Source organism: Lontra canadensis, unplaced genomic scaffold (genome assembly GCF_010015895.1).
Source record: "Lontra canadensis isolate GAN:19392208 unplaced genomic scaffold, GSC_riverotter_1.0 scaffold72, whole genome shotgun sequence".
Classification (NCBI taxonomy): domain Eukaryota; kingdom Metazoa; phylum Chordata; class Mammalia; order Carnivora; family Mustelidae; genus Lontra; species Lontra canadensis.
The window spans coordinates 5,873,048-5,887,086 of NW_022631066.1; the positions used below are offsets into that span (position 1 = coordinate 5,873,048).

At 39.1% G+C, this 14,039-nt stretch overlaps 1 protein-coding gene across 1 annotated transcript in view; it reads right to left on the reverse strand.

Annotated features, from left to right (window-relative positions):
* The window catches only part of MALRD1 (MAM and LDL receptor class A domain containing 1), a 736,704-nt gene that overhangs the window by 651,717 nt on the left and 70,948 nt on the right, over positions 1-14,039 (reverse strand). Inside the window, exons 9-10 of the mRNA XM_032880867.1 lie at positions 9,084-9,173; positions 6,286-6,493 (exon numbers count right to left, since the gene is read on the reverse strand). Of these exons, the coding sequence (XP_032736758.1) occupies positions 6,286-6,493; positions 9,084-9,173 (298 nt within the window). The remainder of the gene's footprint in view (positions 1-6,285; positions 6,494-9,083; positions 9,174-14,039) is intronic.

The following is a 14,039-nucleotide window of genomic DNA, read 5'->3' on the forward strand; positions in this document are numbered from 1 at the left end:
TGGCAGAAGAAAAAAAATTCATTGTGACAGCTGTGAAAAATTTTTCTGGATCATGAAAATTAAAATATTTATGAATCTTCTAGTTCAGAAATAAATCAATTTCCCATTATATTAGAAAAATATATGGGAATAAATGGGGAATGTTCCATTCAATAAGCATCTACTAGATATTAAAATGATATTATATAAACATTTGTTAATACTTATTGAGAAACTACAAGGATCTTTTCTCCCACGTTCCTTCCCTTGTGTACAGGAAATTTTTAGCATTTTTTTTTTCAAAATATAAAAGACATTCAGAGACAGCATCACAGTAAACATTAAATGTACTTCCCCGAATTCTTGGTTTAAGCTTCTTTCACCTGAACATTGTACCAACTTCTCCTGTGAAGTGTCACCATTTGCACAGTATTTTATTTTTTTTAATCTTTAAAAAAGATTTTATTCGTTTAGAGAAAAAGAAAGCACAAGTAGGGGAAATGAGAGAGGAAAAAAGAGAGAATCTGAAGCAGACTCCACACGGAGCATTGAGCCCGACCAGGGGTTCAATCCCAACCACGGAGATCATGACCTGAGCTGAAATCAAGAGTCAGATGTTCAACTGACTGAGCCACCCATGTGCCTCTGTATTAGCATTTTAAAAGCTTTAAAAAAAACCCAACAATTAAAAGAACTTCTCCTCCTTCAGAATTTCCCACACCTTTCTGATTTGAACACAGATCTATCCATCCTTCCATCTTTTTTGGAACATACACACAGTCCTTTTGCATGTCATAATTGAAAAATACACATATACTTTTAAAATTTTGTGGAAAAATATAGATGGCATAAAATTAACATTTTTCACTATTTTAAGTGTACCATTCAGCAGCTTTCAGTACATTCACACTGTTGTACATCCATCACCATCCCCCATCTCCAGAACTTCATCTTTGCAAAGTCAAACTCCATACTCATTAAACACCAACTCCGGTCTTTCCCTCCGCCTACCCCGTGGCAACCCCCATTCTGCTTTCTGTCTCTATGAATTTGACTCCTCCGTGCACCTTATATAAGTAAAATTATACAATATTTATCCTTTTGTGACTTGTTTCATTTAACATAATGTCTAATGTTCATCTATATTGTGGCACCTGTCTGGAGATTAGGTACATTTTATATGTAAATTATTCAGCTAGCCAATGTATATCCTTAGATATGTTTGGGACAAGGTATATCTTAATTGTTTTATTAGAAATATGTAAAGATACATTGCAATGCAATGCCTCTATTTTATACAGGAGCATATTAATAACTGTTGAGCACTTATCACTTGGAATTAGGCAGTATTTGTCCTGTGGCTGCTTTATTTCAGTTAGCATAATGACTCCATTTACATGACCTATCTAAAATACTCAAACTACTGAAATCAGAGAATAGAACTGTGGTTACCAGGTGCTGGGGGGTACAGGGAAATGGTGAGTTGCTGTTCAATGGGTATGAAGTTTCAGCCATGCAAGATGAATTAATTCAGAATTTCACACAGCACACAGCCTATTGTCAACAATACCGTATTGTGCATTTTTTTCAATTGCTTTGCAATACTTTTATTTAAGGCTTTGTTGAAAATATGACCTTTCATAAATTATTTTCCAAAGAGGCAGAAAAGGGGCATTAAAAAAAAAAAAAACTCACTTGTCTGTTCACTAACACACGTTCAGCAGGACCGTTTTTCACACTCATTTAAATGATATATTTGCGGTCACAGATGTTTGAAACTCCCACACAAATCTCAATGACAGGGACTTCTAGGGTCGGAGCGGCGAAGTCTTCCTGAGCAGGAGCATCTAGTCTGTTTACGACTTTGACAGGTGATATCTTCCAGTCGGGAAGAGTTATTAAGATCTGACAAGTTCAGCAAAACTGCTTGAACCGCCCTGCACACCCCACACCGGAGCACAGTGCCATCGGACGCCGCAGCGCTCGCAGCGATAAACACCGTACCAACTGGAAGCGCCGGTGCGCTGCTCGGGGCTGGGGTGTCGGTGGCGCCCACGTCTCTCGCAGGGGCCCGGCTCCCCGCGTCACCGCGATCCCCGGTCCTCCCACCCACCTCGCCTAGCGAGCACCCCGGCGCGCACCGCGGGGGCCGCCCCGCCTCCCCGTACCCGCCCCCCCCGGCCCGCGTTCGCTAGCCCGGGCCTCGCCCCCTTTCCTAGGGGTGGTCCGGTGGCAGAAGGCCACACGCGAGCACACGGCGACCGCGAGGGAAGCGCTCGGGCCCGGGGCCGCCGCTGTGCTGCCGGAATGCCGAGCCGCGGCCGCCCGCCCTAGCCGCGAACGCCGGGCAGGAGCCCCGAACGCCGCCCGAAGTCGCGGGCCGTGCACAGCAGCCTGCGCCGCCCCAGGGAACACGACAGCCGCAGCTCGCGGCGCGGGGTCACGGGCAGAGCCGGGTAGCCGCCGCGGAAACCGCGCGGAGCACTCACCTGCGGCTGGCGGGCCGTGAGCTGCGCCCGCCCGCTGGTAACCGTCCAAGTAGTCGGCGGCCCCCAGCTGCGGGAGGCCCGCGAAGACCACGAGGCCACGGAAGAGGAAGCGGGAGGGAGTCCCCGCCCAGGTGCGGCCCGCTGCCCCGCCGGGGCGGCCTGGGGGGCGGGCAGGGGAGGGCGCTGGGGGGAGGGGGCGGGGGCAGAGGTACAGGTAAGTGCAAGGGGCGCACGCCAAGCTACAAGTAACCGTCTGGCATCTCTCCCCACCTGTGCGGCCACACGTGGTGCCCCACCAAGTTCGCGGGGTGAATCTCAACGTTAAGTGTCCTTTCTCCAAAAAGAAAGGACATAGGAAAACTTCTGGAGGTGAAGGATAAAGATCAGATGTCTGCGTATTCCAAGCTCAGACTGTATACATTAATTATGTGTATTGTATGTCAATTATACCTCAATAAAGCTTTTTAAAAATTTATCGTTTGATGGTGTAGTGATGCTCTTAGGAATTAGTTACAGGAGTTTTAGCTTCTGTTAAAGATCTGCCAGCTGGTTTGCCTTAAGTCCACTTTTTTTTTTTTAAGATTTTATTTAGGGGGACGCATGGGTGGCTCAGTTGGTTAAGCGGCTGCCTTCGGCTCAGGTCAGGATTCCAGGATCCTGGGATCGAGTCCCGCGTCGGGCTTCTTGCTCCGCAGGGAGCCTGCTTCTCCCTCTACCACTCTGTCTGCCTGTGCTCACTCTCTCTCTCTGACAAATAAATAAATAAAATCTTTAAAAAAAAAAAAAAAGGATTTTATTTAGGGACGCCTGGGTGGCTCAGTCCGTAAGCATCTGCCTTCGCGTGAAGTCGTGATCCCACCATCCTAGGATGGTGCCCCGCATCTGGCTCCCAGCTCGGAGGGAAGCCTGATTTCCCTCTTCCCACTCCTCCTGCTCGTGTTCCTGCTCTCGCTGTCTCTCTCTAGCTGTCAGGTAAATAAATATTTGAAAAAAGAAAATAAATTATTTATTTATTCGACACAGGGAAAAAGTGCACAAGTATAGGGGAGGGGCTGAGGGAGGAGCAAGCAAGGAGCCCCATGTGGGGCTGATCCCAGGACTCTGGGATCATGACCCTAACCTAAGGCAGACAATCAGCTGAGCTACACAGGCGCCCTGCCTTGAGTCTACTTTATATATGCCATCTGTTTTCCTCTCAGCGGTCTTTTCATTTATGAAGGTTATTTGGCACAGTGGTACTCAAACTTTAATATGCAGAGGAACCACCTGAGACATTGTTAATAGGCAACTTTTGGTTCGGTAAGGTTGTGATGTAGCCTGAGGTTCTGTAATTCAAAAGAGCTCCCAGATGATGCTAATGCTACTGGTCCACAACATACAGTAGCAAAACTCTAGCAACACTCCTTTTCACTTCCAATTAACTGCCTCAGAAAAGGCATGGGGCTAAAGGCTGTCAACTACTTTTATTAAAAGTATCTAGAATTAAGAGGCACTTGGTAATAAAAAATACCTGAGTGAGTGTGCCTTTGGGGACAAGCACGCTGACAATACCAACTAATAACATCCATCAGTCAATATTACTGAGTCTCCAGTAAGTAGTCCTGGTGCTATTCAAACTGCATGTATGAGCTACAGTCTTAGAGATCCATCCTAAAGTGGGATAAGAAGGAGGTATACAAGCATGTTTCATTCGCTTCACGAACTGAGGAATTCTAAAAAGAGTTTGCATTTACAAATTCAATTTGTAAAATACAAACCTAAAACTACGTGTAGAATCAGGGGGCCTGAGTAGCTCAGTTGAGTTACTGAGGTCATGATCTCAGGGTGGGGAAATCAGTCCTGCACTTGGCTCCCCACTCAGCACTGAGTGCTTCAGATTCCCTTTACCCCCCCTTACTCTTGAACACGTGTATGTTCTCTCTCTCTCTCTCAAATAAATGAAGTATATTTCTTAAAGTATTGTAGAATGTTTCAAAGTGGTTTTGAATTTTAAAGGGAAGTTTCTCCTATTTAGTAATAATATACATGAGCATGTGTATGTATGCACAAATGTATTAAATATCCTAATGCAGAAAATAATGTAGCATCAATTCAAATAATTCCATTGTTCTAGAAACAATTTCCTTAAAACAAACATGATTGTACAAATATTGACATGAAATACTCATGTTGGTATCAAAATATATAGGTAAACATGCATCAAAATACATAAATATTTTATAATATGCAATATGGCTACATTGTTATATCATAACACTATATGAAGTTGATTTCAAGCAACCTTCATTTTCTTTGTTCAAATGAAGTTACATAATTTTGAAAATTAAACACACTATTTGTTGATAACCATGGACATCTATCCTTCATTAAAAAAAAAGCAAATAGCAGAATGATGTCAAGATACACTCCACTGGAAAAATCCTAAATATGTAACCAATGAAACTTCAACAGAGGAAGAGAAATGGGAAAATATGTTCAAAATCAAATGCTAAAGTATCTACTAATACTCCAGGTGGAATTTGATTAAGAAAACCAATTAAAAGGAGAGGATAAAGAACCCTTTGGGTGGGGGGAGAAAAAAGTGTCAATATGTACAAGTGAAAAGAGGAAATATATTTACTTTCAGTTAAAGTGAGAATAACGCAAACCATTAGAAAGGTGACTCTTTCCAAAGAAATGGACCAAATTGTGAGAAATTTTAAAGCACAGAAAAGAAACTGACACTCATCTTAGAGATAGTGAATTGCCCTCACATGTTTTTTTGAGTGAAAAAAGACAGCACCCAAAAATTCCACGGAGATCATATTGAGAAGTAGATTGTTTTGTTTACGACTAGTGTTAAAACTAGGTGTCTGAGGAATTAATGGTACTGTTTACAAACAGGCAGAGGAGTCCTCCCTGGCTTACTCATCTCCTCTTTCCTGTATCCCTTTCTATTGTTCTTAATAAAATCCCTCCCCATCAACAGAAGAATTTTGTACAAAGAACTTCTCATTAAAAAGGTGACACATTTATCTTGCTGCAATATTTTTCTCTTGTTCAACAACACACATCACTAAAATAAAACAGTGCAGCAAAATAAATGTCAAATTTTTAATAATTAAGAAAACCCACTTGTTTGTGATATGGGATTTGGATTCATTTAGTTAGAATCCATCATTTCCAAAGAGACACAAGTATCTTAGTTGCTAAGTTACCTCAGATGAGAACCATCATGTAGGCTGTAAATTAAATTATATTTCCTTTCAAATACAACTAGGTTTGAATAATAATGGGATTTCTAGTCATCACTCCTATCAAAGACTCTCCATAAAAGTCCTAAAAAGCAGCTGTTGAACCTAAATTTTACCCAGGCACGAATCCAACCATGGCTGACATGATTTCTATAGTCATCATGGCTGCCTAGAAGGCAGTGACAGCCCTTCCTCTTAACCCCTCCCCACAGCCTTCCACATAAGAGGTCAGAATGGAAGATGCCCTATACCTAATAAAGGTCAGCAATCCATAATATATGTCTCCCAAAGGAAAAGTATAAAGAGGTTCCTTCTCCCACCCATTTTCCTTTTTAACCAAAACACACACACACACACACACACACACACACACACACACCCCATGTTGCCGTGTTAACAAAAAGCACCAAAGTCTATATTGGCATAGAGACCACCCCAAAGGACAGTGCTAATAGCTGTAGGCGGGAATGTGTATTCATTTCATGTGATACATACTAACTTTAACTCACTCAAATCAAAAGACTTAAATCCAAACACAGTTATGAATGTGAGCGTGTGAACAAGTAAACCATTAATTCACTTACAGCAAGTTGTTGGGTCTTCATCACTGTCATCAGAACAGTCCGGCTGAGAGTCACAGACCGATTCTTGGGAAATGCATTGGCCACTGGCACAAGTGAACTCATCCTTAGGGCAAAGCCTTCTGCGTGGGGCAAGTGCACAGGCATAGACCCAGAGCTGATCCAGCCCAATAAAACCTTTCTGGCTCAGAAGAGTGCCTTCAAATATAATCTTAAAAAAGCAAAACATGAACAATTTATGAGTTTATAATCTCCTTTAAAGGACCCGTCCAAAAAGGAATAATTGACATTTAATAATTACCAAAACAAATACCTATTAAAAGAGCCAGCAAATACAACCACCAAAGTTCCTACTTGGGAAACCTGACTCACATGTGTAGTTGATCTGAATGGAAAAAACCCTACATTTAATAAAGTTCAGCAATCCATAATATATGTCACCAAGGGGAAAAGTATAAAGATATGGACACAATAGATCCACAGAGGCCTCTGAGAAACCGCTCATGATCCAATGAAATACAACATGCCACTTAAACCATGGGCCATGTCCCTGCCTGCTAACTTTTAACTTGGGCATCATCTTCATGGCTCTCTTTAACATGCAGGAAAAACAATAAGCATTATCACTACTTATACAACAAGAGCTATAACTACATCTGGTTTTTAAAGTACTGCATTTAGTGTTGAAATGCAGGCAGGGAAAGGTTAGACAAATAGTAAGGGACACAACAGATGAACAGAAAACATAAAAGACTAAATATAAAAATCTATTTTCACAAAAGAAGAATTTCTCTAATAATCAAAGAAGTGCCAATGAAAAGAAATAAATCTCATATTCTCCAGTCAAATTACTAGCTTTTTTGGAGGGTATGCAACATTAGCAAGTGAAACAACCATCCTTGCTAGTCCAATGTAAAATACTATATCAAAGTATTAAGGATCCTTGAGGTTCCAGCAAGAGCAACGGTTGGCTAACACCAGACAGAAGGAGAATAGCCGACTTTACCACATAACTAATTCTCTCCTGTCCAATAGGGTGGCCACAGCTACAAAGGGCTATTTCAAATTAAATTAACTAAAATAAAATTAAAATTCAGTTCTTCAGCCATACTAGTCACTTTGCAAGTGCTCAGCAGTCTTCCATGCCTACCTTCTACCATATCCGAGAGCACAGATACTTACATTTTCCCCTAGAACAAAAAATACTATTGAACAGCAATGAACTAGGTATTGTTTGTGTATAAATAAGATACTAGGAAGAAAGATTAATTCCTTTTCATTTTTTCCAGCTGAAAGTTTCTGGATACGTTTTCTCCTTTGCAAAAATATGAGGGGGAAAAAAAAAATATATATATATATTTGTTAAGGATTATGTCTCAGTTTGCAAATATATTTAACAATTTAGTCCAGAAGATACTATATTCAAATCATATCTAATAATAGGAAACCTATATGCTGCTATATACATTCCCCATAGTGAATATCATAGTATAATTAAGTATAAATTATTGGACCTACAGCCACATATGTTTATAGCAGCAAGAGATTAGGTATGCAAAAATGACACTAGTTTGGGTTTCAAAAATTGATGCATTTAAACTTAGATTTGAAAAAGGTGCTATTATTGAAAGTTAATTACATTTAATATGCACTTGGAAATCTAGAATAACTCCCAAATTACTCTCTTTTTATTTTGTTTTATCTTTGATAAAACTTGATAACAAGACCAACTTTAATATTCAGTTTATATTAAAGAATGAAACTCCAATCATTTCGTACCTCTTTCAGAAGTTATAAAGATAAATATCAGCTTAGAAAATTAAAATAGTGTCAAATATTAATTCAACTGGCTATGATATAAACCTCAACTTCGCTGTGATTAATACAAAAATGCTATGGTTCAGAAATTCCAATCTCAGCAGTAATGGGATTCTAAAATCTGTATGGGTTACAGTTCAGTATCATTTGGGTTCTCCTTTCAGCACCTAGAAAAATGTATATATGTGATATTACCATAAAGGAATGAAATTGGTTTCATGAGCCACATGTACGGTCTTATTATTTTATACTCACAGTCCAGCATAAGCATATTCATACACTCTTCATATAACAAAAAAGAATGAAATTTTAAAAAAATTCTACACTTCAAAAGTAAAATTATGAATAACAATAATACCACTTACTTAAATGTTGATCACACTGACATTGCTACGTTTTGCAATGTTGCTAGGATATTGGAAAAGAAGGAAATGATGGACAAGCATTTAATATGAAAGCTAAAAAAAAGTTATCAGATATATTTTTCTGCACAATCTCAATTCTATATACAATACAAAATTCCCAAGTTCATTTTCTTAAGAGACCATATTCCCACTGGGCACATGTATATTTCAGATATTTCAGATATATCTTTGCACAGGTAGATATAACCATATTTTATAAAGATATGAATTACTGCCTTCAAAACATATGTATGGTTTTTACTGGTTTTCAATACCAATTTATTTTTTTATCTGCTTCGTAATGACATTTTCTTCCTTGTTGGCAATGCATGGTGCTGGGGTTAGAGAGGGTAGGAGGAGAGCCCATGTACAATGAAGAAGCTTTATACAGGAGTAATGTGGCTGGGGAAAGGCTAAGTACAATGAAAGGAAGTAGGCAATTGTTCTCTCCAAATACACAAATCTACATCCTTAATTTAAGTCCTAATTTAAATTTAGCTATGGGTGATAAAATTCACTACTGCAAAGCTACAAGTTTAACTTATGATATAAAAGAATAGTTGTTTTTCCATTTTGTACCTTAAACGTCTTCAGGCTTTCTGGTATTAACACCTCTGCTTTCACCCATTTTCCGTCAGATGATGTATTGTATATCCAGAATACTTCTTCCTTCAATTCAAATGAAACGACATTAGTCATTCCCCAAATTCTACTCTCATGGTTCCATATGTACTCTCTCAATTACATTTCAGTAGAGTTTACCCTACCTGCACCACACCAAGTACTAGGAAGCCTAAAGTATTGGTAAAAATGTATATGACCTTTTTTTTTTTTTAAAGATTTATTTATTTGTCAGAGAGGAAGAGAGAGAGAGAGAGCACACAAGCAGGCAGAGAGGCAGGCAGAGGTGGAGAGAGAAGCAGGCTCCCTGGTGAGCAAGGAGCCCAATGTAGGACTCGATCCCGGGACTCTGGGACCATGACCCGAGCCGAAGGCAGTGGCCTAACCCACTGAGCCACCCAGCGTCCCGTATATAACCTTTTTTAAAGGAACAATAAAATGGAGGGAGGGAAGGATGAAAAGGCAGAGCCCAGAGGATATTTAGGGCAGTGAAAATACTCTGTACAATAACATAGGGTGGACATATGTCATTAAACATTTGTCCAAATACGTGGGACGCGCAACACCAAGCCAGAACCCTAATGTAAACTATGGACTTTCAGTGATAATGACAGGTCAATGCTGGTTCATCATTATCACAAAGTTACCACTCTCAGGGAAGATATTGGTAAAGGGGAGGCTCTGCATGTGTGGGGACAGGAGGAAAATGGGAAATCTCTGTACTTTCCCCCTAATTTTGCTAGGAACCTAAAACTTCTCTATAAAAACAGTCTTTATTTTTGTTTAAGATTTTATTTATTTACTTGACAGAGAGAGAGATCACAAGCAGGCAGAGAGGCAGGCAGAGAGAGAAGGGGAAGCAGGCTCCCTACCAAGCAGGGAGCCCAATTTGGAGCTCGATCCCAGGACCCTGAGATCATGACCTGAGCCAAAGGCAGAGGCTCAACCTTAAAAACAGTCTTTAAGGGGCGCCTGGGTGGCTCAGTGGGTTAAGCCGCTGCCTTCAGCTCAGGTCATGATCTCGGAGTCCTGGGATCGAGCCCCGCATCGGGCTCTCTGCTCGGCGGGGAGCCTGCTTCCTCCTCTCTCTGCCTGCCTCTCTGCCTGCTTGTGATCTGTCAAATAAATAAATAAATAAAATCTTAAAAAAAAAAAAAGTCTTTTAAAAAAATAAGGAAATAAAGCATATCTATATAGTAAATCTGTTTATTTTTTTATGATGGCAAGTAAGGACAGAACAAACATTTAAAAAGAATTTTATTTTTTTTTAAAGATTTTTATTTATTTATTTGACAGACAGAGATCACAAGTAGGCAGGAAGGCAGGCAGAGAGAGAGAGAGAGGAGGAAGCAGGCTCCCTGCTGAGGGGAGCCAGATGCAGGCTGGATCCCAGGACCCCTGGAATCATGACCTGAGCTGAAGGCAGAGGCTTTAACCCACTAAGCCACCCAGGTGCCCCTTAAAAAGAATTTTAAATAAAGTACTTCAAAAATACAAATTTAAATAGGAATTCATACTGCCAGCTACTTTAATGTTGGTCCCAATAACATTACTACATTTTATTATATTGTCAAGACATTAGAAAAGAAATGACAGGCAAACACTTAATATGGAAGTTTAAAAAAACAATGTTATCAGATATATTTTTCTGCACAATCTCAATAAATTGACATACCTTTTTATTCCCCCATGGGAGAATTCATTCCAAGTTCCAAACAATACAGTTATTTTCTGGAGATTATATTTCTATTTGACTCTCTTGTCATTTCCCCCATGGGAGAATTCATTCCAAGTTCCAAACAATACAGTTATTTTCTGGAGATTATATTTCTATTTGACTCTCTTGTCATTCTATCAGACCTTTTTGTGCCGTCTAGAGTCTGCTATGTCACGCATCTGTGAAATGATCATTTTCCAGGTGGCAAAGTGTATGCAAAATTATGTTTCTACTATACACTATAAGGTAAGATACTTAATAAAATTCCATAATGTAGTCCAAAGTTTTGCCTATTTTATTGTGCTTTATGGTCTATGTCCATGCTTTTATGCTCTGAAATAATAAATTCTTTAGATTCTACCAAACATATAAGTTCATTTGACATTTCCTTGGTAAAGACAGCCCAGATTGTTTGTAATATTTACCCAACAGATGCATTGATTTTTTTGTGTGTATCAGTATAGTGAAAATGCAGTGGCATAAATATGTCTCAGGTTGAGCTCTGAGACTGTGCCCTCCTTCTACTGTAGGATAGAAGACAGCACTGGAAGGTGACATCTCATTGTAATTCAAATGACACATGACACTTGGACTTTTTTCAGACTCTCGCAAGCATCAATCTCCCCTCAGCTTCACTTATTTCATTCATAACCAACATTTTCTAAAAATGAATCTATTCTCAACTTAGTCCTTTACCCTCTGATGTCTACTCCAATTTCCAAGTCTTAAATATTTCAGAAGATAGTCTAAACCCATTAAAATGTACTTCATTTTATTACTTATTCATATCAACTGTTAAGACTTCGACAAGACAGTGAAACATCCATGGTAGACGTATTTTCGGCTGAGAGCTTCTGGGTCACTTCAGGAGGAAGTGGAGTTATACACAGTTGGGACACACAACTAATTTTTCTTGAAATAATTTCCTATGCAACTTCAACTATTTAGCAACGAGACACTTATCTCTTGCACAGACATTTTAAGTGACACGGCTTGGCAAGTTGCATTCATCATGTCCCTTCACTTTCATCTTATGAAAATAACTTAGAGCATTTGTGCTCTTTTTTCACAATGACTAATTAATTCCCCTCTACTCTACCAGAAGAAGAATGTGTTTACATTTTTTTGAAAAATGAGCAGAATTCTTTCTAAACTTAATGGCTTTTTGTACTCGAAGTTAATGGTATGTTATGAAATACAGATCTTTTTTATCACAGTTTCCTGTCTGACAACACAAGTAATGAAAAAGAAAAAGAGTTTACTTCAACTAAATAAAAGCAGCTTTTATTTTATTCTGTCCTAACTCTCAGACTCTTCTTACCTAGTTACTTTCAACAGGTATCCATGTAAGAAAGAAACTTTCGGCTCAGAAAAAACTTTCAAGTGATGTTTTAATTTTCTATTATCTTAAAATCAATCAATCAATCAATCATTTTTAAGTATCTTTATTCCCCTAGACTAGGATTGATAATGCCATTTTACCTTTCAAGGAAAGAATTGCTCTATCTCCTAAGAGACCTGAGCTTATCCTTCCCTCTGCCAGTGAAGAAATCAAAGGTCCCAATTTCCAGCTTATCGTTTTTGTTCTTTTAAAACTACTTTTGAGGGGTGCCTGGGTGACTCAGTCTTGGTTAAGCATCTGCCTTCTGTCCAGGTCATGCTCCCAGGGTTCTAGGATGGAGTCCCGCATCAGGCTCCCTACTCAGCAGGGAGTCCGCTTCTTCTTCTCCCTTTGCCCCTCCCCCTACTTATGTCCTCTCTCGCTTGCTCTGCTCTCTCTGCTCTCTCCCTCTCTCTCTCTCAAATAAACAAATTAAAACAAATTAACTACTTTTGATTAAATGCAGGAACAGGAACATGTACTTTGGAAAAGACTTTCCTTTGAGGAAAGCTTATGATGGCGTTCCTTTTTATAAACAGTATCAGGGGTGCCGGGCTCAGTGGGTTAAGCCTCTGCCTTCGGCTCAGGTCATGATCTCAGGGTCCTGGGATCGAGCCCCACATCAAGCTCTCGGCTTGGCAGGGAGCCTGCTCCCCCCCAACCCTGCCCCTGCCTACCTCTGACTACTTGTGATCTCTGTCTATCAAATAAATTTTAAAAAATCTAAAAATAAATAAATAAAAACAGTATCATATGAGAAAAGATATGTTCTAAGGCATTTTCTTCCCTGCCCCAGCTATGTGTTCTTCCTATTTGTCAATGGAAAATTTTTTTAACTATCTAAAAGGTACCACAAGCTGGGCACCTCACTATCCTTGGCTCACTGACGTGGAAACTCTCTTCAGGATAAAGGATAGGCTGTTGCTAAGATTATTATTTTATAGAAGATAGAGACCTAATCTCAAGGATGGTGATATGGTACAAACTAGAACGGCTACACACTTAAGCTGATCCTAACAGAGTCAACTTTTTATTTAACAACTTGTCTTTTACCTGTGTTATCTAATTCTCAAGGTCTGATGTCCTCTGAAAATAAAGAAAACTACCTTCAGCATCCTTCCTAGGTATTTCTTGATTTATCTGCACATATCCTAAGGGTTGTTTTCTATATTCTATTCATGGAAGATTTAAATGATCATTTCATGAAGAGCTAATTTTTTAAACGATAGGTTTGGAGTCCTTTTTAACTTTGTGATAAAACATGAGCTTAAAACTTAAATGTATTTTGATGCAGATTTTCCATTGGTGACCAATATGTTATATATTATATTTAGAGATCAGAGCCAATAGTATGAAAGAAAAAAACAGGAGATTGCCTTGTAGAATACTGGGTAAACTAATAAACAAAACATCTCTCAATGCTCTGAGATGTATGCCCCCACCAGTTCTAATTAATACATTAAGTCAGTTCTCCATGACTAACTTCTTTTCTTATAATGTGGGAGATGGAGCTCTGATAATTCTATTCATATTATTATGATGTGGTATCTGAAGTCAATTTGTTTATAATCTTTTCTTATATAGTCCCAAAGTTTATAATCCATCACTGATGTTCAGGGTAGATTAAAATAATCTTTAGGATTAGGAGCTATATTGAACAAATTTCTACTCAAATTTAAGATAACTCATTCAACATTCAGAGAATAGTAATTACCTGCCATGTGAAAAGTACTATCATAGAAACATATATTTTTTTTAAAGACTTTATTTATTTGTTTGAGAGAGAGAAAGAGAACATGAGCACAAGCAGGGTGGA